The following is a 25763-nucleotide window of genomic DNA, read 5'->3' as shown; positions in this document are numbered from 1 at the left end:
AAAAAAAAAAAAAAAAAAAAAAATAACAAAATTAGCTGGGCATGGTGGCACATGTCTGTAATCCCAGCTAGCTGGGTCGCTGAGGCACGAGAAATGCTTGAACCTGGGAGGTGGAGGTTGCAGTGACCCGAGATTGCGCCACTGCACTCTAGCCTGGGCAACAGACCAAGACTCTGTCTCAAAAGAAGGCACAAATGTTAATATATTTTTAAGTCACAGAAACTCATACAAGCTTTCTGAATATTGGCAGTTATGTATTGTAATATGCTAGCTTGATTATGTTCCATACTAACTGTACTTATAATAGATTTTAATGAAAAATTCCTTGTACTTATCAATTCAGTTATTTTATAAAAGAAATGTATTCATAGCTACTTTCTCTGATTATAGACAAGATCCAAATTTATAAAATATTTAGAATCTAGAATTGAGAAGAAAACAACAAAACTTACCACCTCTTCTACTAGGTCTTCAACAATAAGGCCTTGTTCATCTGTTCTTAAATTTGTAACCCACATCCATCCATCTTCTAATTCATTATGAACAATGAACATATCTCCTTTTAAGAAACTGAAAACAGCAATTTTAAAGTTATTAAAATTAAAATTTTAAATACAGAAATTAGAATAGTCATACACCACAAAATAGGATAAAGATAGCATTATATTGAAAAATGCAAGGAATTAAGAGTCAAACACTCTAAATTTGTATCCTATTTCTGGCATTATCTACATGTCAATTCCTGAAGATAATAAATAATCTGAATCTTAATTTCCTCATGAGTATAATATGTCTGATAATAGTATCTGCACTATCTGTATCACTGAATTATTGTTAGATTCAAATTACAACTTGTTAACAGAAACTGATTATACATATATTGAAGGTTTTGGGGTGTAACTACAAGAAACTGAATTGAAAAACTTATGTTTCAATGTTATTACTCTTTCAGATGTAGGTTAGATATAAAATCAAAACACAAAACAAATATAATTAACACATTATACATACATAAGATATAGAGTTACTTAGAAAATGTTTATTTTAGATAAGCATGATGTAGATGCTTATGTCAGTTAACATTTTTCTTATTAAAAAACTAGGGCTTATTTAATTCACCCAGATACCCATCATCCAATGGGTACAGCATTCTTTCTCTGAAAGTGGTACCAAGGGATATATTATGAGAAAGGCATGTATGTTTTTTTCTGTTACCAATTTAATAGTACAGAGATACATATACAAGTTTCCTTTTACTGAAACCTACATGTTTTCAACCTCCACACAATTATAGAAACAACAAGTTGCTGATGTATTTCATCAATATAAAACCATCAGTAATCCTTGAATTTGTCCTTTCAGGCTTAAAAGAATGCGTGTGAACACAAAGTTTCCAGATTTGTTGATGGTACCATTAACCCTATATCTATAACTGTATTTGTCTTTTTTTTCAGCAATTTTCCTTTCGATCTTAATATTCACAAACCAAAATCTATTAAGTAAATTTAAGTAAATCTCTTCTCCTATCCTTGAAAGCTTTAACTGCTTTCTCTGTGCTATCTCCAGCTTCATTGTCTCTTGGATAATGTTTCGGACAACAGAACTGATACATAACATTTAACTAAATATTTGAATAATCATAGAATATTGTGTTCTATCTTGATTCTACAATCCTTCTTAATCATGGCCAATATTTCACTAGCTGAATGGCAGCAGACATTACCACTTAACCAATTAAATCATTCCTTTCTAGAACCACCTAAATAAGCACATTGAAGAAAATCATTATGAGTAAAAATAGGGTGCACGTGAAATGTTAAATTTCATTTCTTAGTTAAAAGTAGTCATAAGAGATATTTCTAATTTCAAGTTTACTTGTTGCTGCCATAACAACTTTTCATGGTGCAAAAACCAAAAAAATGTTTTAAATAAGCTTGCTAGTAATAACAAAACCTAATCATAACTCATTCTGTATTATTTTGTATTATTCCCCCCTAAAACAGGCTACAGTGCTTTATTAAATCATTAATTTTAAGGTATTTTATTTTAAAACTCACAGGTATGCATAAATTTTTTAAAATACTCATAAATCCAAATTTATATCATCAAAGTATTGTTTAAATTCTCATCTTCCTAGAACAGCTATTTTTTTTTCTTTTTTGGTCTCCCAGGACCTCTTTACACTCTTAAAAACTGACATCCTAAATGGCTTTTATTTATACGGATATCTACTGATATTTACCATACTCAAATTTAAAACAAATGTTTTAAAATATTCACTAATTCCTTTAAAATAGCTCATTAAAATATGAGAAATATAACTTTTACAAAGTTAGTGAGAATATCACTGTTTTATAATTTTGCAAATCTCTTAATGCCTGGCCTAACTGAAAACTGCTGGAGTCCCATATCTGTTTCTTTATTAAATTTGCTGCTATATGATTTTTTTGCTTAAAGCATATGAAGAAAATCTGGCTTCACCTAAGAATGTAGTTGTGAAAGGGATAAGTATTTTAATAGCCCTTTCAGATAATTATAGATATTCTATGAAATCACACCAAAAATTCAATGAGCGGTACTTTCTTGAAGGTTAATTGTAATACGGAATCCAAAACTATTTATCAGTGAACTTTCTGTATGCATTCCAGTAACATCTATTGGTCTATCTTGCATTTCAAATGAATCTTTTACTCATGCATAATTTTGTAACAACACGCATCGACCTTTTAGAAAATATTAGTTCCCCAAGCTATCTATATCTTCTAGTTGTTAACACATTATACACTATCAAAACCTCTCATTCTTGGCCAGCCACGATGGCTCACGCCTGCAATCCCAGCACTTTGGGAGGCCAAGGCAGGCAGATCACCCGAGGTTAGGAATTCAAGACCACCCTGGCCAACATGGTGAAACTCCATCTCTACTAAAAATATCAAAATTAGCCAAGTGTGGTGGCAGGCGCCCATAGGTACTCAGGTACTCAGGTACTCAGAGGCTGAGGCAGCAGAATCGCTTGAACCCAGGTGGCAGAGGTTGCCGTGAGCCAAGATGGCACCACTGCACTCCAGCTGCGTGACAAGAGCGAAACTGTCACAAAAACAAAAAACAAAAAAAAAACAACAAAACAAAACAAAAAAAACCTCATTCTTTATTATCAGTGCCTGTCTCATCAGAGAAGTCATTATTTCAGAAGCTGTCAAACTTTTTTTTTTTTTTTTTTTGAGACGGAGTCTCGCTCTGTCGCCCAGGCTAGAAGCTGTCAAACTTTTGATGGCCAACACAGAATGTCTAAAATTCAAATTTTTACTCAAAACTCAAATTTTGTCATTGGCAACAAACACTAACAGTTTTTTTTCCTTGAAATAATAGTCTTACTTTGTTCTTCTTCAAAAAATGTCAAACACTCTCTCAAGTGAAAATGGTGAGCACAAAAGTAACAGCTAAGCCATGTGCAGTGGCTCACGCCTATAATCCCAGCACTTTGGGAGGCCGAGGCAGGCAGATCACTTGAGGTCAGGAGTTCGAGACTGGCCTAGTCAACATGGCAAAACCCCATCTCTACTAAATAACAAAAATTAGCTGGACTTGGTGACACACGCCTGTAATTCCAGCCGCTCGGAAGACTGAGGCATAGAATCCCTTGAACCCAGGAGTTGGAGACTGCAGTGAGGCCAGATGGTGTCACTGCATTCCAGCCTGGGTAACAGAACAAGACTCTGTCTCTAAAAGAAAAAAAAAAGGAACAAACTAGTTCAGCTCTCAACTCACTGCTTTTCCTCATGACACTGAGACAGAGCAGAAGTGTTTTATACATACTTCCCATTTCATCATACGGATTAAAGTGTGTGGTCACAGGTCGAAATTTAATAAATATTTTTTAGTCCCTCATCAGTAACACTCTTAAATGAAACTGTCTTTGATTAACTCCAAGTAAAATACTGTACACACTTTTGTGCCACAACCTTGATTTCTACTAAGACACCAGCAGTTTTACCATAGATTGCTTTTGTACCATCATTGTAAAACTTACAGTGAAAAAGGCAAATTATGTCTTAGTATGGTTATGAAAATAATCTGATCTCATGGATTGTGATGGCTAATTTTATGTGTCAACTTGGCTAGACCGTAGGGTTCCCAGATTAAACATTGTATTTCTGGGTTTCTCTGTGAGGGTGTTTCTGGATGAGATTAGCATTTGAATCAGAGGACAGTATCCTGCCATTCCCAATGTGAGTGGGCATCATCCAATTCACTGAGGGTCTGAACAGAACAAAAACTGGAGGAGGAAGAAATTCATCCCTTTTTTCTGCCTCACTGGTTGAGCTGGGACATCTCATCTTATCTTTTCCTGCCCTCAGACTAGGATTTACACCATAGGTTCCCCTGGTTCTCAGGTCTTCAGATGTAGATTGAATTACACCACTGGCTCTCTTGGGTTTTCAGATTGCAGACAGCCAACTGAGGGTCTTTACTGTCTCCATCTACCATTGTGCAAACCAATTCTCCATAAAAAATCTGGTCTAGAGAACACTGACTAATACCCAGTGTCATTCTAAATGAGTCTCAAAGATCCCCATAGTTACATGAAACACACTTTGAGAATTGCTGTCCTAAATAATCCCACAAAAAATTTAAAAATTACCTAAATTCATAAATTTGTAATTCATCACTGTTCTTCTTTAATATATGCATTTTCTCCTTTGTCGTTTATAGGCCTTTCCAGTTTAGATTACAAATAAAAATGTGTCAGTAAGAATTAAATGAGAATTAATGGTAAGAAACAAAGTTTCCACCAGAAATTTAAATACCTTATAGAAAGACATAATTTGATTATCAAATTATATAATTATAGAGAAATAAAACTACAAACTAACATGTTGCATAGTTCTATAACATTACTAAGGTTTAAAATTATTCACCCCGTACATAAAGTAGAAGCTTATCCTTTATAGCTGTGGCATAAATGTCACATGGTAACAAAAATTTAAATAGGATATAGATTGAAACAGAACTCTCCTTACTTTGTGAGAGACAATGTAATAAAACCTAATTATTTCTCCTGTCATATTCACTGAGGCCACCCTGATTCAAAACCACAGTCTGAAAAATAAGTCAACCCAGAGGTACAGGACCAACAGACCCAATATCAAAAGCTCTTTCACCTTGCTGTATGCCATTTCTTCAAATTTCAAAAGCTTCCTAGTCCAAGAGTAATAAATCTTCAAAGTCTAGCTCTTTCAAATGCCTATACATGAGAATAGATTATAAAATACCTTATTTCATCAGTGTCTGGTACTTTAGTGTAAGGTAGAATAGCTCGTACACGCCTTCTATCTTCTACTGGCTAGAAACCATAAAAAAAAAAAGGGATTTAAAAGATAGTCTTTTATCTTAAAGTCAAAAGAGGTATATCCACATAAAGCCAATAAAATTCACATTAGAAATTCCATGGAATCATTCAAATAAATTTTACTTGGACTATAAATACGCAGTGCCTAGAAAGGCTTTTTTTGTTGTTCTTGTTTTATGAAAATTATATTTTAAATATAAGCAATATGCTTTTATAAGGTAATATGATTTCATTTTAAATATACTACATGAAACATGTAAGTTAACCTTTCATTGATGATACACAAGGCATTTCAGAATCTTGCAGCAAAGTCAGGGTTAGTACTAGGAAATCAGTAATTTGTTCTCATACATTCAGAAATATTTGTTAGGCTATCACCAAACAGTACTTTTTTTAAATCTGGTTACTTAAACACAAAATTACTGAAAAATATTTTCTTTTTTTTTCAAAGAAGTTGTCCATTTTGTTCTAACATTATAACCCAAATTAAAATGTAATACAACAAACACTTCTTGAATTATAATAAACATAAGAAATTGAGCAATAGCTAAACCTACTATTGTACTGAAAAATAAAGTTTTGAAAAATATTTTATTCATTCTACTTGCCTCTGGTGGTGCAACTGGGTAAAGTAATTTTTCTCCTTTAAGTAAACAAGAAACATGACTGTAATAACCTATTAGGTCTGACAGTGAAGAAAAACGTCTTCCACCAATGTAGTAATCTCCACACATAGCAATAATCCTATTTGAACAGGAAAAAATACAGTATAAAAAAAATCTTTACAGCCAATTTTAAAGACCAAGTTTCATAAAGAAATTATAAATCAATAATTTCCATACTCTTTTCCTTGTAACTATATCCTTATACTAAAATACTACTTATTAATATCTTCATCACAGCAAATTACTTGGGGCTATTTCTCTTACACATATACATGCATTTGATGTGAAATACGTATCAGGCTTATAAACCTCAATTACAGAATTCCATCAAATATTTGAAAATTCACCCTCAGATACCTCTTCTCACTTTCCATATTTAAGGCTGAATTAACAATGTTAGTAAGTTTTCTCTGGCTTAAAGGACCTCACAGATCTCTTGAAATATTTACACAAAGTACAGGAATAATTTCACATACTACATGTGGTATCATGGTACTACTGAACCTTATTTTAAAATCTAAAACCAAGGGTACAAAACATTTTATCATTTAACACTATATGCATTAGATGATTTTTTTCAAGTTCTTCCATAAAAATGAAATAGAATACAATATGGGTAAATATGTTTATATATACAGAATATTTGTACTTGAAAATTTATATGCCTGTTTCACTGAAGTGCATGTCTGCAAAGAGTTTTAGAACAGTGAAGCTAAAATAGAGGACATGAAATTTGAGTTTTAAACAGGGTTTCCTATACTTTTTGTTATTCTACAGTCTAAAAGTATACAATTCCTTTATTTTAGACCTGCCGCTCAAAGTTTATTTGTAATTCTTTATACTTTAAAAGCTATAAATATATTTGAGGATCAGCACAGTAATGCCCAAATACACTGTTTTTAAACAAAAAATGTAAACATTCAAAAGAATCTCTCTAAATCACTGATTAAATCATTTGACTGAAAATAAGCTTCCTTCTCTATTATTTGTTACTGAGTCATTCACCTTTATTATACAGGTATATTTTTGAATATTATATCAAAATAGCTACACCATTTGGCTTCACAATAGGAATAAAGACTTACCTAAAATGGTTGACAACATTCATCTGGCTAAGAAATGAAAGTACAAAGGACCCTGGCCTGCGATCACTCTCTCTTATAAGGTAACTGCCAGATTTCCCTGCCTGCCTGAGGCGTTCTTCTGCTATCGTTCTGTCAAGTTTTCCGTGATACCACCTAGGGGAAAAACAGAGAAGATATTACAATATAATTGGAAGTGTAAAATTTCTAGTGATACTTGAAAACTTACTACTAGAGGTTTTAAATGCCTACATGTAACTTAAACATTTACATTTTACTCTGAACCAGTTATTCCAATTTTAACTCAATTCAACCTCAGTTTCTCAAAAAATACTCATTTACTTGGTCTTTAATTTGTTCTAAAAGCTCAGTCCTAGTCATCTCATATATAAATCTCTTCCATTTCTACCCATCTCCCTACTTCCAGGATTGCCTGCTATTCAAAATATAAATACTACTGCAACCAAATCCTTACTTAGAAAAATAAGATAAACAAATGGAAATGATTAATTTACTACCTCGATCTTATACTGAGGAACCATGACTTCACAAGGCACATGGAACCTATGAGAATATAAAATGTTTTATTCCATTTTAGTGTTTGTGCCCTGAGACAGGAAAACAGAATTACACTGTCTAAAGGATGCTATTTTAATTTCCTCTTTGAACATGAAGCTGATTAATCCCTTTGGCTCTAAGATAATCTACTCCATGACTATAAATTTTACATTTGCACTCAACTTTCCAAATTTATTTAACAAACATTTGGGGGAATAAATAGTACCTTTGTCCCTTCACCCTTCTTGCTCTCAGTTTAACTGTATTCTACCTACATATTATCAAATGATCTACTTGAGAAACTGGCTATAACTCTAGCATCATCCATGATACCAACCATGCCTATAAAAGCCTCATGGACTGATATAAACAGAAACATGCTTAGAAATATACCAGAAGTATCATACAGGCATGGTAACAAATCTCCAAAGTAACTATTATAAAATATTTTTACATTTTTCATAGTTTAGTCAAACTCATCCTTAGATACTTACAGCCTAATTTGAAACATTCAGAGAAAAACAACAAACATTCATATTACATTGATATATTCAATTATGTAACATATTATAGTACTTCAGCTTTACCACTCAAAGTTTATTTGTAATCTTACATTTGTAATAATGTAGTATGTATTTTATATAATATATAATAAGCCAACGATAAAACATTATGCTACTATGACTATTTTGTAAGCTTGTTGTAATAAAAGCTCATTATTTTTGACACCTTAATTTTTAAAAATAAAACAAAAACACAGAAACTTAAAACTTATGAAAAGAATCACTTTTAGTTTTCTTCTAAAATCAACCTATTTTAAATAGAGCCCTATGCATAAGGCTGAAAATAATGAACTTATTTAGAGTTCCATTACAACTTAACAAACAAAATATAATTGTAAACTGTTAGTATTAGAGGAAGAAGGGAAAGAACAATCAATATTGCATTCCTCTAAAATCCTAATCTTAGTTCAGCCATCATCTTTGAGACAAATGACAAGTAATTTTAACTTTCAAGAGCTCAGGGATTTTTTTATTCTAAAATGGAAAGTTTACACCAGAGATCATAAAGGTCCCCTGAGGAACTATAATTTAACAACAGAAAGAGAATAAAATTTTGAAATTTCAGGCTGTAAGTTTAGCTGTGAAAATATAATGGATATCCTTAGGTTATCCTTAGAATATGAAACTAGTGCTTTCCTCATTACTTAAAGCAGTAGAACTATCCCAGAGAGCAGATTTATATACCCAACAAAGATAAAATTAAGGACAATTTTAAGCAAATCTCTATTTTTGTGTACTTGTTATTTGTTAAATTTCTGTTATATCTTAGGCAGTGTCAAGATGAAAAAGGTTTTATTTAATCTCCTTAATCTTTTGAACTTACCATGAAATGATACACAGAGATACAGGAGGCATTACACAATTACTACTTTACAATAAATATCTGACTTGCAATTTTAAGTGATACATACGTTTATTTGTGGTTTTAGTTGTTTTGTTTTGTTTTAAGATGGGGGTCTCACTTTGTCACCCAGGCTGGAATGCACTGGTACAATCTCAGCTGACTGCAACCCCCACCTCCCGGGCTCAACCCATCTTCTCACCACAGCCTCCCAAGTAGCTGAGACTGCAGACACATGTTACCGTGCCCAGCATTTTTTTTTTTTTTTTTTTTTTTTTGGAGAGACAGTGTTTTGCCTGTCACCCAGGTTGGTCTCAAATTCCTGGACTCAAGCAATCTGCTCACCTCAGCCTTCCAAAGTGCTGGGATTACAGGTGTGAGCCACCACACCGAGCTGATTTTTTACATCTATGTACTTTCAGTAAGATCTGAGCATTAAAGTGGATAAGTCAGCTCAGGAGAAAGACATTAATCTAAATAAGTAACTATTTCCTACATGTTAGCAATTTCCTTTCATGTCAAAAGGTCATAAGCTTCCAACACGTAAAGCAAAACATGTCAATTCTTGATTATGACTATAAACTGCAATTAAATTATCCAGCCATCAGCTTGTAAACATTTATGTAGTTGATTTGATACTTAAATGTTTTATAAATAAATCACAATAAATCCAAAGTTATAAGATTTGACTCAGACACCTTACAGATTTATAGAACCTAAGTAAAATACTATATAACCTTTAAACACCAGTCCTTGGGTTTACTCAAAAACAGTATTTCTCAACCTTTTTTTAACCCACAATCTTTTCATAAATATAAAAATTTTACCCTACTGAGAGATTCAGAGTACCTAAAGTGGCTGCCCTGCACAGAGATTCATATATTCTAATTACCCCCAGTAGCCAAGAAAATGCTATCTACCTTAACTTTCTGAAGTCTGTAATTCTTTTTATTCTAGGTATAAAATATATGGGATATGCCTTTACAAAATATACTCTCAATAACAAAGATATAACTTTTCCCAAGAGTGAACACTTGGGGAGTGGTTGTCTAAAATACTCAATTTTTTAAAATGCTACACTTTCTGCCTCTACAAATAGTCACAGCAATAGAATTACAAAGAAATAAAAGAAAACATTTAATCAACCCCACTATTACTCTTAAGTCTTCACAGTCAAAGCCTTATTATATCTCTTTAAGAGCAGATTTGCTGGTGACTGTTTTCAAGTAAATTTAAAAAATAATTCAATTGGAATCTAGAATACCTCAAAGAAACATAAGTATAAAAGTCATACTGGTGGTATGAGAATACTCTAACATGAGATTACCAAATAATAGCTCATCACCTAAGTTAAAATTTACAAATTTGCTCACATTTGTGGCAATTATAGCACAGAGTATACCTGGCACATAGCAATAATAAGTTTTAAAAGTATTTGTCCAAAGAAGGAAGAAGTGTTGACTCATAAAACAACGTTGAAAAATACTTTATAAGTCATCTAGTTGAACCACCTTGCCAATGTAAAAAAACAAAACAAAAACCTCTTTTTTAACATCAACATAGGAAGTTCTCCTTTTTTCGTTTTGGAAACAGTGTCTCGCTCTGTTACCCAGGTTGGGGTGCAGTGCCATGCTCTCATGGCTCACTGCAACCTCTGCCTCCTGGGTTCAAGTGATTCTCCTGTCTCTGCCTCCCAAGTAGCTGGGATTACAGATGCGTGCCACCACATCTGGCTAATTTTTGTATTTTTAGTAGAGACTTGTAAATTAGGGAAATTAATTTCTATCTCAACCTCAGAATAAAATTAATGACTTGTCCTAAATTGCTTTAAAGAAAAATACAAAAATGAAAACTACTACGTAGGCTTTATAGTAGAACGGTTAAGACTCTAGAGTCACTGTCTTTGAATCCCAGCTCTGCCACTGAGCTGCACAAATGTAGGCAGATTACTTTATCTCCGAGCCTCCGTTTCCTCATCTATAAAAGGAATAGTGTCTACCTCACAGAACATTAGCTTTTTATTATTAAATGAGCTAACACATATAAAGTTGCTTAGAAGAATACCTAATGGATACCAAGAACCCAGTAAATATTAGCTTAATTATTATCAAACCAATATCACAGGGGAATAGAGGATACTCAAAGGCTATGGGACTGATGAATAAACTTCTTCAAAAAAACTAACACATTTTATGACTGTTGCATAACAGGTGATCAATCTGTGAATCACCTTAGTCTCAATTACCTATTTTCCAGTCTTGTTTACTTTCCATGTAATTTGGGGAAGAGAACAGAAGAAATCAATCTTTTTTTCTACTAAGGCATTAATTTTAGGAGGAAATTTTCTCAAAACTCTTTTTGAACATTATAAAGCATTCAAACTAATTGGGGCTGCAGGTGCCATACTATTAATAAACAAGAAATTCTATTTCACCTGGCAACTCTAGAAGGAAACCCTCAAAGAGCCCCCATTCTTTTCCCAATGTGTGTATATTTTGGGTGTTGGGGGGCAGTATAAAGGATAGTATGTACTTGGGATACTATGACTTAAAACTGCTTAATGCAACACGTTAATAACAACGCATTTATGTCCTCCTATTTTAAAAGTAAATTTCCCTCTCTCATCTTCTTTGCCTAAGGAAGCTGGGGAAAAGGAACAGGAGGAAATTCAAGAAGTACATACATGTCTTCCCAGCTAGCTTTGTAAATTTTTGTTGAGAAATCTTACAGGTAGATATGGAGTTTCTTAAGTTCATTTTTTTAGAAATACAAATCAATTTATATACAATATCATACAGCTAAGATAAAACTGCATGTGAAATAAGTGAACAATTTAAAAAAACGCACAGAAATCACTCTATTTTAAATTTGGAATCACATGAACATTTTTTATAAATGTGTGCTGTGGCCAGGCACAGCGGCTCACGCCTTTATAGACCAGCACTTTGGGAGGCTGAGGAGAGGACTGCTTGAACCCAGGAGTTCATGACCAACCTGGGGAATATGGCAAAACCCCACCTCTACAAAAAATACAAAAATTAGCCAAGCATGGTGGCACATGCCTATGATCCCAGCTACTAGAGAGCCTGAGATGGGAGGACAGCTTAAGCCTGAGAAGTCAAGGCTGCAGTGAGACGAGATCATGCCACTGCACTCCAGACTGGGCGACAGAGAGAGACCCTGACTCGGGGAAATAAAATGGGGTGGGGCTGCTGAATATTGCTGGAACACATTTGAGGGGCCCTATGGGGCCTTTGTGTTTTATAATCTGTCTCACTTGATCAGAGAAAAATATGTAAATTTGTGCAATGAGAAAATATCCTAGTGTGAATGCAGACAGGCATTTCACTGAAACTATACAATATTTACAACTCACTTGACAATCCCAAATGAAAACTATCTACTACACAACAGAAAACCATTAAACCAGTGCTAACATCAGTAGACTTCCTTTTATAAAAAGAAAACTAAATTGAAGTTACCAGCAGATCGCTTTTACTGTCCACTTGTTTTTCCTTTTGGTTATATTATCTAGAGGCACCAAAGTAGTTACAGAGAAACATACATGCAGAAATCCAATTGCCAAGAAATCTTTTGCATCTGAATCACTTGGGACTCTGTGTGCCTGATCATACTACAAACTTCTGGAGTTATTCTACAAGTCTCAAAATGCTAATCAGACTTTCTTACACATGCTTGTGTCTTCTAAAACTAAATTGGTGATTTCAAGTTGGTATGCATTTGCTAAAACACAAAAATCTTCTAAAGCTCCCATATTTATTTGTAACTAATACATTCTTACAGTCTGTGATATGGTTTGGCTGTGTCTCCACCCAAATCTCATCTCACATGTTGTGGGTGGGACCTGGTGGGAAGTAACTGAATTATGGGGCAGTTACCCCATGCTGCTGTTATTGTGATAGTGAGTGAGTCCTCATGAGATCTAATGGTTTTATAAGGGGCTTTTCCCCCTTTTGCTCAGTACTTCTCCTTGATGACACTATGTGAAGAAGGACATGTTTGCTTCCCCTTCCACCGTAATTGTAAGTTTCCTGAGGCCTCCCCAGCCCTGCGGAACTATGAGTCAATTAAGTCTCTTTCCTTTATAAATGACCCCAACTCGGGTTTGTGTTTGTTAGCATCATGAGAATGGACTAATACAGTCCCTGCTAAAGGTTTTTTTTTTTAAAAAAAAAGGCAACTGATTTCTTAAAGTGAAAAGGAAAGTAAAGAAAATTTATCTCATACTAAGTGACTTTACATGGCATTTTTTCAAATCACTTTGATAGAGACTAAAATTGGGTCACTGGTAAATTCACTTGAACAACCACTAGGCTAAGCAAAACAGGTGTAGTACCCCTTAGACCAACTATGCATCACTTAAACTTGGGGAAGGGGAGAAGAGAGCATGTTTATCTTAGCTATTCTTGGGTATATCTGTATATATCCAGATAGCTAGAGTGTGATGTATGTGTGTGTGTGTGCACATGCGTGCATGTGTGTATGTATTTATCTCAGATCAAGTTAGTTCAAAGTAAGGGCAGAAATGCTGTTTCCTTTTTCAATAGGTAATGTATTTAGAGAATCCAAGAGATTTTAGTTTTGAGAGAGCATTTCTAAAGAAACAGCACTATCATATACATTGTGTCCACCCAAATTAACTAAAGACTAACATACAAAAGGTGAGAATACAAAAGTTTACACTGAAACGCACTCAACCATGATTGTGAAGTTTTTACTACCTTTAACTCCCATCACCCTAGTAAACAGATAATGAAGAGAAGAAAAAACCACACCTCTCCAAGAAATGTTATGCACTAATCAAATGTTGCGAGGGAGGAGGAAAAGGGAGGGAAGGCTAGCACAATACCTACTAGCAGGAGGCTAGTATCAGTTAATACAGCACATTTTCAATCTCTTTTATCTGCGTACTTTAAATTCTCAAAATGGTATCAATTCTTATAGTTGGGATTTTCTTAGAACTTCAATAATTACAATATCATACCATTCAGCACATGAAGACAAGAAATCACTACATCTGGAGGTTAAAAGTAAACTTTAGTGTAACATTGTCTCTTATTTAGTTCATCTCCAACAAACTATCTACCAAGCAGTGTGCTACATGGTAGACGATAACAGTAAATACCACAGAACACCATGACATGAAAGTTTAGGATCCAGTGGAGAAGACATTCAAATTAAGCAACTGTAATCTGGTAAAGTAAGTAAGAGGATACACAGGGATACAAAAAAATACCTGTCTCAGTCTTAGAATTTTAGCATACATTTCCTGAAAGAACTGATGGCTAAATTGAAACCTAAAAGATGAATGGCAACTGATTCGGAAAAAGGGAGGGACTGAGAAGGAAAGTGAGAAAAACGTAACAGGCAATGGGAGAAAGCACAGGCAAAGAAAAAAAAAAATGACTTATCAAAAGATATATAGCCATAACAATATCCTAAACATTCTTCGTAATATACTTTACAAATCTAATTCCCACCAAGTAAAATGGAAATAATATAAGCTTATAAGTAGACATGTTACTTTACTTGCTGAATACAGACATATTACCTTACTTATGGAATTTCTTCCAGTTCCTCAAACTGAAATATGCCTCAAAGAACATTTTAAAAGTTCAAAATATTCTCAGACCTGTCCTTTCATCTGGTATCAGCAATAACCCTATGAGGACAAGGCAGGGGAATGGGTATTATCCACTCTATCCCTCAAAAGTTCTCCACAATATGCCCATTTTTCTCCTATACATACGCTTATATCCCCAAAATTATTCATTCAACAAAGATTTTTTTAAGCTCCTATTATGTGCTAGGCAATGTTTTAAGGCATTAGTTTTCTTCCTTTGTGCTTTCTCAAGGTGTTTCTCCTATGTAACTTTTTTTAAGAAATAAGAGTGAAATATTACACAATTTACTCAAAGGTCATCCTAAAACTAAGGCATTTTCTACATGCCTTTTCCTCAGAATTTTCCATTTCTGTATTTATTCACAGTCATGGAAATATCAGTTATCAATCAGCTCAAATTATAACCTCTATGAGAGTGATCCCCAAATTTCCCTCTCTAAATCTAACTTCCTTCTTAAACGCCAGGCTTAAATTAACAAAGCCCTCCCAAGAATCTTCACCTTAAGGTGAATATATCAAAATCTTAAAAAATTAGCAAATATCTCTACAAACACACAGAAACACACACACACACCCCCACTCACACTTCTCTTCCTCCTTATTGTTAATGACACCAGCATCCTTCCTAGTGTCCAGACCTGAAATTTCAAAAGCAACTTTGATTCCTTCTTGTGGTGTTATTTTATTTATGTATGTGGTTGTGTTTATATATCTATATTTTAAAAAATGGATTTTCATCCACAGTTCCTGGTTTATAACTCCCATAGCCCTTTGTGTTAGTCTGTCTTTAATATAATCGAATTTTTTGCTATAATCGAATACATGAGACTGGGTAATTTATAAAGAAAAGTGGTTTATTTTGGCTCATGGTTCTGCAGGACTATAGAGGAAGCATAGTGCTGGAATCTGCTTTCAGTGAGGCCTCAGGTAGCTTTTACTCATGGCAGAAGGCAAAGGGAGAGCTAGCACATCACATGACCAGAGAGAGCAAGAGAAGGGGGGAGGAGCCAGGCTCCTTTAAACCAGTAGTCCCCAACCTCTGGCACCAAGCACTGACTGATTTAGTGGAAGACAATTTTTCCACAGACAGGAGCTCAGGGGAGATGATTTCAGGATAAAACTGTTTCAGCTCAGATCATCAACCATCAGATTCTCATAAGGAACGCACAACCTATATCCCTCACATGAGGAATTCACAATAGGGTTTGCACTCCTGTGAAAATCTAATGCTGCTGCTGATCTAACTTCTGCTGGTTAGAAGGTGGAGCTCAGGCAGTAATGCTCGCTTGCCTGTGGTTCACACCTTCTGCTATGTGGCCCAGCTCCTAACAGGTCATAGACAGGTACCAGTCCATGGAGTAGGAGTTGAGGACCCCTGCTTTAAACAACCAGCTCTTGCCTGAACTCATTACCACAGGGGAGGGCAGCAAACTATTCATGGGGATCCACGTCTATGATCCAAACACCCACCAGACCCCACTTCCAACAATGGAGGTCTCATTAAACATGAGATTTGGAGGGGACACACATTCAAACTGTGTCACCCTCCTTATAGTCTTTTATTACAATGTTTGGTGTGTTAGTCCTCAGGAAACAATATCTTTGACCTTCTCCTGCCCACCTTTCACCTGCACCAAGGCAGGACTCTAATTTTCCTCCACTTTTCTGACTGTGGGTCATAATGCCCTCATTTCAGAGAGGGTCTTGTGGGGGGCCTTCCTATTGGGGAAAGTGCTGATGTCATGAAAATTCCATAAAAAAACAAAAGGACTGGCTTCACAGCTGAACATGTGAAGATGGGCAAGAAGGTGAACAAGAACTCATCCATTTGCTGGGAGAGTGGCATACCCTAACTCCATGGAAACAGAGGCTCCTACATTTGGGACCCTTCCAGACCTTGCCCTATGGCATCCAGACCTTGCCATATGGCTGTTTACTTGTATCCTTTAACATACCCTTCATAATAAACCAGTAAATGTGTTTCCCTGAGTTCTGTGAGTAGCTCTAGCAAATTAATCAAACCCAAAGAGAGGGTTGTGGAAACCCCAACTCGAAGCCATCTGGTAGAAGTTCTAGATAATCCAGACTACAACCAGTAGGAAGGAGGGCCCAGTCCCCAAGACTGAGCCCTCAGCCATTGGGATCTGACACTATCTCTGGGTAGTACCAGAAACAAATTGGAGGCCAATCAGCTGGTCTTCACTGAAGAACTGATTGCTTATTTGGCAGGGAGAAATACCGTGCATTTGGACACAGAAGTCTCCTGTGTTGATTGTTGTGGTGTAAGGGCAGAGGAAAAACAATTTGAGAGTTTTTCCTAAACACTTATCATCCTAGTCATAAAACTACTGTCAACTTGTATACTGCACCTCCACTATCACTGAAATTATTCTCCAGTTTTCCATTCCTTCATTCATTACCACCCTCTCCATCTCATACTGCTCCAACCCTTCCTACAAGTAGGGAAAGATTAATCTCCCTAATAGGCTTTTTCTTCCTAAACCACAGGCTTAATCATTTCACTCTAATAGCTCCAAAGTGTACAAATGGCTATTCAATAACAAGTAAAGTACAAACTGTTCACCATAACATTCAAAAGCCACCATGAAAGGCTCCAGCCTCCCTTTTAGCCAAATCAGACTATGTGTAACTCTACAAATACTACCTTGTTTCACCATGTCTTTTCACAATATAGTCATCATTTGATTTTTGCTTGTCAAACCACTATTCTATGTTGAGTTCCAGGGAAAAGTATACTTGCATAAAGCCATTTTTAATCCCCTTTAACTGAATACATTACCTCCCCTGATATGGTTGCCCTGTATCCCCACAAAAATCTCATGTTGAACTGTTACTCCCAGTGTTGGGGGAGGGACCTGGTGGTAGGTGACTGAATTATGAAGGCAAATTTCCCCTTGCTGTTCTCGTGATAGTAAATTCCCACAAGATCTGATGTTTTAAAAGTGTGTGGCACTTCCCCCCTTCGCTCGCTCTCTCTCCTGTCACCATGTGAAGATGTTGCTTCCCCTTTGCCTTCTGCCATGATTGTAAGTTTTCTGAGGCCTCTCCAGTCATGACTCCTGTACAGCCTACAGAACTGTGAGTCACTTAAACCTTTTCTTCACAAATTACCCAGACTCAGGTAGTTCTTCGTAGCAGTATGAGAAAAGGATTATACAGAAAACTGGTACCAGAAAAGTGTGGCACTGTTATAAAGATACCTCAAAATGTGGAAGCAACTTTGGAACTGGGTAATAGGCATAGGATGGAACAATTTGGAGGGATCAGAAGAAGACAGGAAGATGTGGGAAAGTTTTGAACTTCCTAGAGACTTGCTCAATTGTAACCAAAATGCTGATAGTGATATGGACAGTGAAATCCAGGTTGATGTGGTCTCAGATGGAGACAAGGAACTTACTAAGAACCAGAGTAACGGTCACTCTTGCTATGATTTAGCAGAGACTGGCAGCACTGTGCCCCTGCCCTAAAGATGTGTTGAACTTTGAACTTGACAGAGATGATTTAGGGTATCTGGCAGAAGAAATTTCTAAGCAGCAAAGCATTCAAGATGTGATTTGTTTTTTTTCTAAAAGTATATGCTCATATGTATGAAGAAAGAGATGGTATGAAACTGGAACTTATGTTTAAAAGGGAAGTAGAACATAAAAGTTTGGAAATTTTACAGCCTCACCATGCTACAGAAAAGACAAACCCATTTTCTGGGGAGATATTCAAGCCAGTGGCAGAAATTTACATAAACAACAAGAAGCCAAATGCTAATAGCCAAGATAATGGGGAAAATGTCTCCCAGGGCATGTCAGAGATCTTCATGGCTGCCCCTCCAGTACAGGCCTGGAGTTCTAAGAGGGAAAAATGATTTCATGGGCCAGTCCCAGAGCCCCACTGCTAAGTGCATCCTTGGGACTTGGTGCCCTGCATCCCAGCCACTCCAGCTCCAGCTGTGGCTGTGGCTAAAAGGGGCCAACGTACAACTTGAGGCATGGCTTCAGAGGGTGTAAGCCACAAGCCTTGGTGGATTCCACATGGTGTTGGGTCTGTGGGTGCACAGAAGGCAAGAGCAGAGCCTCCACCTTGATTTTAGAAGATGGATGGAAATGCCTGGATGTCCAGGCAGGACTCCACTGCAGGGGCAGAGCCCTCATGGAGAACCTCCACTAGGGCAGTGCAGAGGGGAAATGTGGGATTGGAACCCTCACAGAGAGTCCTCACTAGAGCACTGCCTAATGGAGCTGTGGGAAAAGGGCCATCATCCTCCAGACCCCACAAGGGTAGATCCACTGACAGCTTGCACTGTGTGTCTGCAAAAGTCGCAGGCACTCAATGCCAGCCCATAAAAGCAGCTGTAGGGGTTGTATCCTGCAGAGCCATGGGGCAGAGCTGCCAAAGGCCTTAGGAGGCCACCCCTTGCATCAGCGTGCCCTGGATATGAGACGTGGAATCAAGGATTTGGGAGCTTTAAGGTTTCAGGACTTCCCTGCTGGGTTTCAGACTTGCATGGGGCCTGTAGCCCATTTGTTTTGGCCATTTCTCCTATTTGCAACAAGAACATTTACCCAATGCCTGTACTCTCATTGTACCTTGGAAGAAACTAACTTGTTTTTTATTTTACAGGCTCATAGGTGGAAGGGACTTGCCTTGTCTCAGATGAGACTTTGGACTTTTGAGTTAATGCTGGAATAAGTTAAGAGTTTGGGGGACTGTTGGGAAGGCATGATTGTGTCTTGACATATGAGAATAATGAGATTTGGGAGAGGCGGGGGAGGAGATGATATGGTTTGGCTCTGTGTCCCCCACCTAAATCTCATGTTGAATTGTAATTCCTAATGTTGGGGAGGGGACCTGGTGGTAGGTGATTGGATCATGGGAACAAATTTCCACTAGCTGCTCTCGTGATAGTGAGTTCTCACAAGATCTGATGGTTCAAAAGTGCGTGGCACATTCCCCTTCACATGCTGTCTGTCCTGTCACCATGTGAAGATGTGCTTGCTTCCCCTCTGCCTTCTACCATGACTGTAAGATTCCTGAGGCCTCCCCAGCCATGTGTGAGTCAATTAAACATTGCTTCTTTATAAACTACCCAGTCTCAGGTAGTTATTTATAGCAGTGTGAAGACAAACTAATACACATTCCTTTAAAATCCTCTGCATTTAGACATAATCTTCCTCTATCTCATTGTACTTTTTTACATGTTCCCCTATACTGGCCATAAACTCCTCCTCTAACAGGCCAAATTTTGCTGATTTTTATATCCCCTATAGCATTCTTAGTATAGTGCTTTGCATACAGTAGGGAATCCACAAATGTTTGTGGGGGTTATAATAAAAGCTCAGGTAGAACTGTTCTCTGGATTTCAATATGATACACGAAAGCACCTTTCAAAATGCCAAGAACATACCAGCCCAGCAATGAATCTCAACCTAATGGTAGTACTATTACTCTAAATATCTTCTAGAAAACTGTTTCATTACAACTATCTATTATAAAGGGGGGATATTGTACAAAGCAAACCTCTAAAAGAGATGGGAAAAAATGAGCTTAAGATTATGAGAAAAACGGCCGGGCACGGTGGCTCAAGTCTATAATTATAGAACTTTGGAAGACTAAGGTGGGCGGACTGCTTGAGCTCAGGAGTTCAAGACCAGGCTGGGCAACATGGCAAAACCGTGTCTCTATAAAATGTACAAAAATTAGCTGAGTGTGGTGGTACACGCCTGTAATCACAGCTACTCAGGAGGCTGAGGCATGAGAATTACTTGAACCCAGGTGGCAGAGGTTGCAGTGAGATGAGATCGTGCCACTGCACTCCAGCCTAGGCAACAGAGCAAGATACTGTCTCAAAACAAAACACACACACACACACACACACACACACACACAAAAAGAGCATGAGAAAAACAGTCTTATTAGAGAAGAAGGTCATCTTTTCCTTAAAAACAGAAGAGACAAAAGATAGGTGGAAACACAGTGTCTACAATCATGGAATGGCAAAAGAACAAATACACAGTTGCCTCACAGTAAAAAGTAGGGAAAATTATTTTAAGATGAAATATCTGGGATGGAAAAAGCTTTCAGATATCTAGTCTAATTCCTTAAGGTCACAAATAAGCAAAGTGATAAGTGAACTTGAAAATATGTAATTCTGATTCTCTCAAGTAGTAATCAAGGCCATCTAATGAGGAAGAAGATAAGCCTTAAGCAGTGTGGTAAAATGCCAAAGCAGAACAGCTAGGGGGAAATATATTAGAAGTCTGGAAGGCATAAACAAAAGGAGTGCAATAAGAGCACCATGTAATAAAAGCACAGGTGAAGTTGGCACAAATTCATGGTATCTGCTAGGCACAGTGGCTCACAACTGTAATCCCAGCACTTTGGGAGGTTAAGGCGAGCAGATCACAAGAGGCCAGGAGTTCAAGAACAGCCTGGCCAACAAGGTGAAACCCCGACTCTACTAAAAATACAAAAATTAGCCAGGTGTAGTGGCACATGCCTGTAATCCCAGCTACTCGGGAGTCTGAGGCATGAGAACTGCTTAAATCCAGGAGATGGAGGTTGCAGTAAGCCGAGATTGTGCCACTGCACTCTGGCCTGGGCCACACAGCGAGACTCTGTCTCCAAAAAAAAAAAAAAAAAAAAAAAAGTGGTATCCAAGTAGCAATCAGGTGACTTTTCCCATAAACTCAGATTCTTGGCACTTTAGAGCAGTTTTAATTTCCGAAACTCTGTTTCTCACATGGAAGAAGAAATCAGTGAGTCCACAAGTTACCAGAAAACAGCTTTGTATCTATAATTATGAGAGGCTTTGACAGTTTATGTGCAGGAAGTTCTCCAAAACAGGAATGCTGAGGCACAGGGTACTAATAACAGATACAGGAAGGACCATGCAACTTCCTTACTCCCACTCTCCATGTTCTCAATTCTCAAGTCTCTGTGGGACAGGTCTAGAAATTTCAGAGAAGAAAGACAGATAGTGGCAATCCTGACACATGAAATAAAATGCCGTGAAATTTGAGGGAAAGAGGTAGAAAATTTAAGGATGAGAAAAATGAAGAAGAACCTTTGGTTTTGAAGTATTTTTGTGATTGCCCATTTAACTGTTTATCCACTGATAACCTGGGAATCTGAATAGGCTATCCATTACTGTCTTTTGAAAGGCTAATTATTTTTTCCACAGCTATTTTTCCCATTTCTTAAAATGCATTCTGAAACCAACTGGCCCTCAATATGATAACTATAGTAACCAGGCAAAGAAGGAATTATCTTCCAGGTACCATAGTCAGAACATCTTAGAGGGCACATCTATTACAGGCAACAAAAGCCAAGGCACAAGCTAATCATTCGTCATGCTTTAAATTTATACTCGTAATTTGTCTTTTCAAATAAACAGATCTGGTCTCAAGAGCATTCTAGCACAAAAAAAGTTAAACATTAATAGTTCTGAAAATTATCCCAATATGTCAGTTTAAAATGTATTACTTGGTGTACAGATTTTAACTTAGTGTCCATAATTTTTTAAATTTTAATGAAATTACTGAAGAAACCACAGAAAATTTTTTATTGCAATTCCAAACGACTTTCAATAATTTAAAAAAATCAGCCTTTAATTTCAATTCTTTGAAATTAAACTTTTAACCTGCACTGTACTTTAAATCAATATTTTTTTGAAGTAAAATAAACATAATTGTTAGGAAGTATTTAATCTGCTTGATTACTAATATAAAAAATAATGGAAGCAGACTATTATTCGCAAGGTGCTACTCGTTTAACAGCACATAAAATAATCTTGACAGCAGCTGTTCAACCCTCTCCCACATTAAACATTCTAATATGAGATTATTAAATAGTATTCTGTATTTACTCTAGGTTGAGAGGTTCTCTGAAAACTCAAACGATAGCACACTTTTTTTAAAAACACAAGATTTTTTAAAAGGAAGCTGCTATGATTTGAATGTGCCCCCAAATTTCCTGTGTTAGAAACTTAATCCCCAAATTCATACATTGATGGTATTTGGTGGTAGGGCCTTTGTGAAGTAATTAGGATTAGATAAGGTCATCAGGGTGGGGCAGGCTCCCATGATGGGATTGGTGATTTTTATAAGACAAGGAGAAACCTAAGCTGGCATCCTCCCGCCCTCTCACCATATGACTCCCTGAACTATGTTATTATGTAGCTAGAAGGCCCTGGCTGGATGCCAACCCCCCTCCCCAGTCTTGGACTTCCCAGAATCCAAAATTGTAACAAATAGCTTTTTTAAAATAAATTACCAGTTCCAGGTATTCTGCTGCAGTAATAGAAAATGGACTAAGACTGAAGTTTTTGCCTGTTAGCCATTAATAGAAGCTGTGATGTAATTCTGTACTTCTTTATGAACACAGTGAATATGACAATCAGAATAATCTATTTTAATATAAAACTCTTTATACTTTACATAATTTGGAAACCACATTGTGCCTAGCTCCCAAATATAATGCCCTCAAAAGGTGTAATATTCAAAAATTTTTTATTTAGGATCTCTGAAACAAACTTAAAGATGAGGATGTCACTTGTATAATAATCTAGGTCACATATCTGTCATACTCATCCAGTATCACAATAAAGAGCATTTAACAATGTAAATAATTCCTAACTCTCCCATTAATCTTAAAGACAGAACTGCATTTCCACCAGCGACTGGATCTTTCAATCTAGATATCTCAACAACTAAAACTCAACACTTTTTTTTTTAATGACCATCATCATTCTTCCCACAGCCCTTCTCTTTACCTCTCCTCTCTCTCGTTTCTCATCTTTACCTGCCATTAACATCAATTCAGATACCCAAGCTATGAGCTGAACCATCTATTGTTGGTTTAAGACCAAAAAATTAAATACAATTCAACCTAATGGAAACTTCTCATCAGTATCTCTGACCTATCTCTCTACCCTGTTTCCCTCATATCCAATCAGTCAAAAAGCCTTAACAATTCCACCTTCCTATACTCTCTTATTCCATCCTGTCATTTCCTTTCCAACCCATTATGTTCTCTATTCCTACAACAGATTTTTCAGTTTTACTGGTCTCCCATCTCCTTATACATCTATAATATTATCGCCAGAAACAACTATGCCCAAAACACAAATCAAAACTGAAAAAGTCCCATTGCTTACAGAATTAAATCTAAACAACTGGTACAACATTCAGTAATCTTTATGACTTGGCCAGTCTCCACTGGACTACCTGTCATTTCTTAAACAAACCAAACATGCACTTTATTTCTTGTTTTTGTTTTTTGTTGTTTGTTTTTCGAGACAGAGTTTCACTCTTGTTGGCCAGGCTGGAGTGCAACGGCATGATCTCGACTCACTGTAACTTTCACCTCCCGGGTTCAAGCGATTCTCCTGCCTGCCTCAGCCTCCCGAATAGCTGGGATTACAGGCATGTGCCATCATGCCTCGCTAATTGTTTGTATTTTTAGTAGAGACAGGGTTTCTCCATGTTGGTCAGGGTAGTCTCAGACTCCTGACCTCAGGTGATCCACCCACCTCAGCCTCCCAAAGTGCTGGGATTGCACGCATGAGCCACCACGCCTGGCCCAAACATGCATTTTCAGACCTCTACCCCTTTGATCATACTAATCCTTTCATTTGCAATGTCCTTATTGCCATCCCCTTGTCTATAGAAATCTGTCTCATTCTTCAGTGTCTAGCTTAAGTGTCATCTCCTTGATCCCTTGGTCATAATTAATCTACCATGATGTCAGCTGATTTCTCACTTTTTTTGGCATTTTATCTTGTCTGTAATATAATCAATCATTTTCATATTTGCTTTCTCCATTACAGTAAAAAGTACTTGTGGATACTGGGGACATCTAAGTCATCTTCACAATTCTCTAGTCTAGCACATGGCACAGTGTCTTGAACCCAGTAGGCTCTGGCAGATGGCAGATGAGGAAAACAAATCTGTCAAAAAGTTCCGCCTACGCGGAAATTCAAAAGTCATAATCCCTTACTGAAATCCACATATCTAGCCAAACTGGAGAATGACTTTCACTCTCCCATTCAAGCTATTTCTCACCTCTCCTTCCTCTTTTTCCTGGTAAAGCCCTGACTCCAAACTATTTGCCTTGTCCTCCCACCCTGTGGTAGTTATCTATCACTCTTCCCTTCAAGGAATACCTGTATCTCCAGGGATAATCAAAATTCAACCATCTCAAAGATATCAGCTAAAGACCACCTGTGCCCAAAGTGATATTTTAAACCTAAAATCACCTAGTATAAAATGCCATTTGATCACTTCAAAAACTGAGATAGAAATGTGAGTTCCCTCAAACACCCTAACCTCCCCTTGCACTGAACTCCCATAATATCTGCAGTCTATACAACTTGTTGACACTCAAAGATGATTTGTAAGATGCCTGTTCAGCACCCATCCCATTCAGGGAAAACACTCAGTCTCTCTGTGGGAACTCTTTCTCCCTCAATTCCAACAGGGAAAGTATAATTTTCCTTCAATAATCTGGCCTACTCATAGTTGATCATTCCATGATAAGCATCTGAACCAAGTAGTCAAGTATTTTTTCCACACTCATACTGGCAAATCTATTTTTTTCTCTGAAAGCAAAAGATTTAGGATGCAAGATCAAAGAAAGAGTTCTTGCTTATTTGTTTGCTACATTTTCTAATATTCTGAAGAGTCTGTGTATAATAAGAAAGAACGAAGCTGAGGGCCAAAGAGATGAAGAGATGGAAATGAAGATTAATGGTAGCATTCACATCCCTGGTTCCAGATATCCCTGAGATTCCAGTTGCAAACTGTCTTTCCCTTAGTTTAGTTGTTCATCTCATCCTTTGATAACCTCTAGCCCAGAAAGAGAAGACCCAGCAAAAGGTCTCTAGCCCCTTCACATGTTTAAAACATTGCTGGCCCCTAAAGAACTTCCGTTTTTGTAGGTTATAACTGTCAATATTTACTCATAGGTGGGAACTGAACAATGAGATCACTTGGACTCGGGAAGGGGAACATCACGCACTGGGGCCTATCATGGGGAGGGGGGAGGGGGGA

The 25763-nt window shown here is 36.8% G+C and overlaps 1 protein-coding gene across 1 annotated transcript in view; it reads right to left on the bottom strand.

The window, feature by feature from the left end:
- The window catches only part of RASA1 (RAS p21 protein activator 1), a 137169-nt gene that overhangs the window by 64448 nt on the left and 46958 nt on the right, over positions 1–25763 (bottom strand). The window contains 4 exon segments of the mRNA XM_017890582.1: positions 453–570; positions 5274–5344; positions 5959–6094; positions 7101–7253. Coding sequence (XP_017746071.1) covers positions 453–570; positions 5274–5344; positions 5959–6094; positions 7101–7253 — 478 coding nt within the window.

Source organism: Rhinopithecus bieti, unplaced genomic scaffold, assembly GCF_001698545.2.
Source record: "Rhinopithecus bieti isolate Rb0 unplaced genomic scaffold, ASM169854v2 scaffold_1428, whole genome shotgun sequence".
NCBI classification, from domain to species: Eukaryota; Metazoa; Chordata; class Mammalia; order Primates; family Cercopithecidae; genus Rhinopithecus; species Rhinopithecus bieti.
The sequence above is the reverse complement of the archived record's forward strand: the minus strand, read 5'-3'. Positions and strand labels throughout refer to the sequence as shown.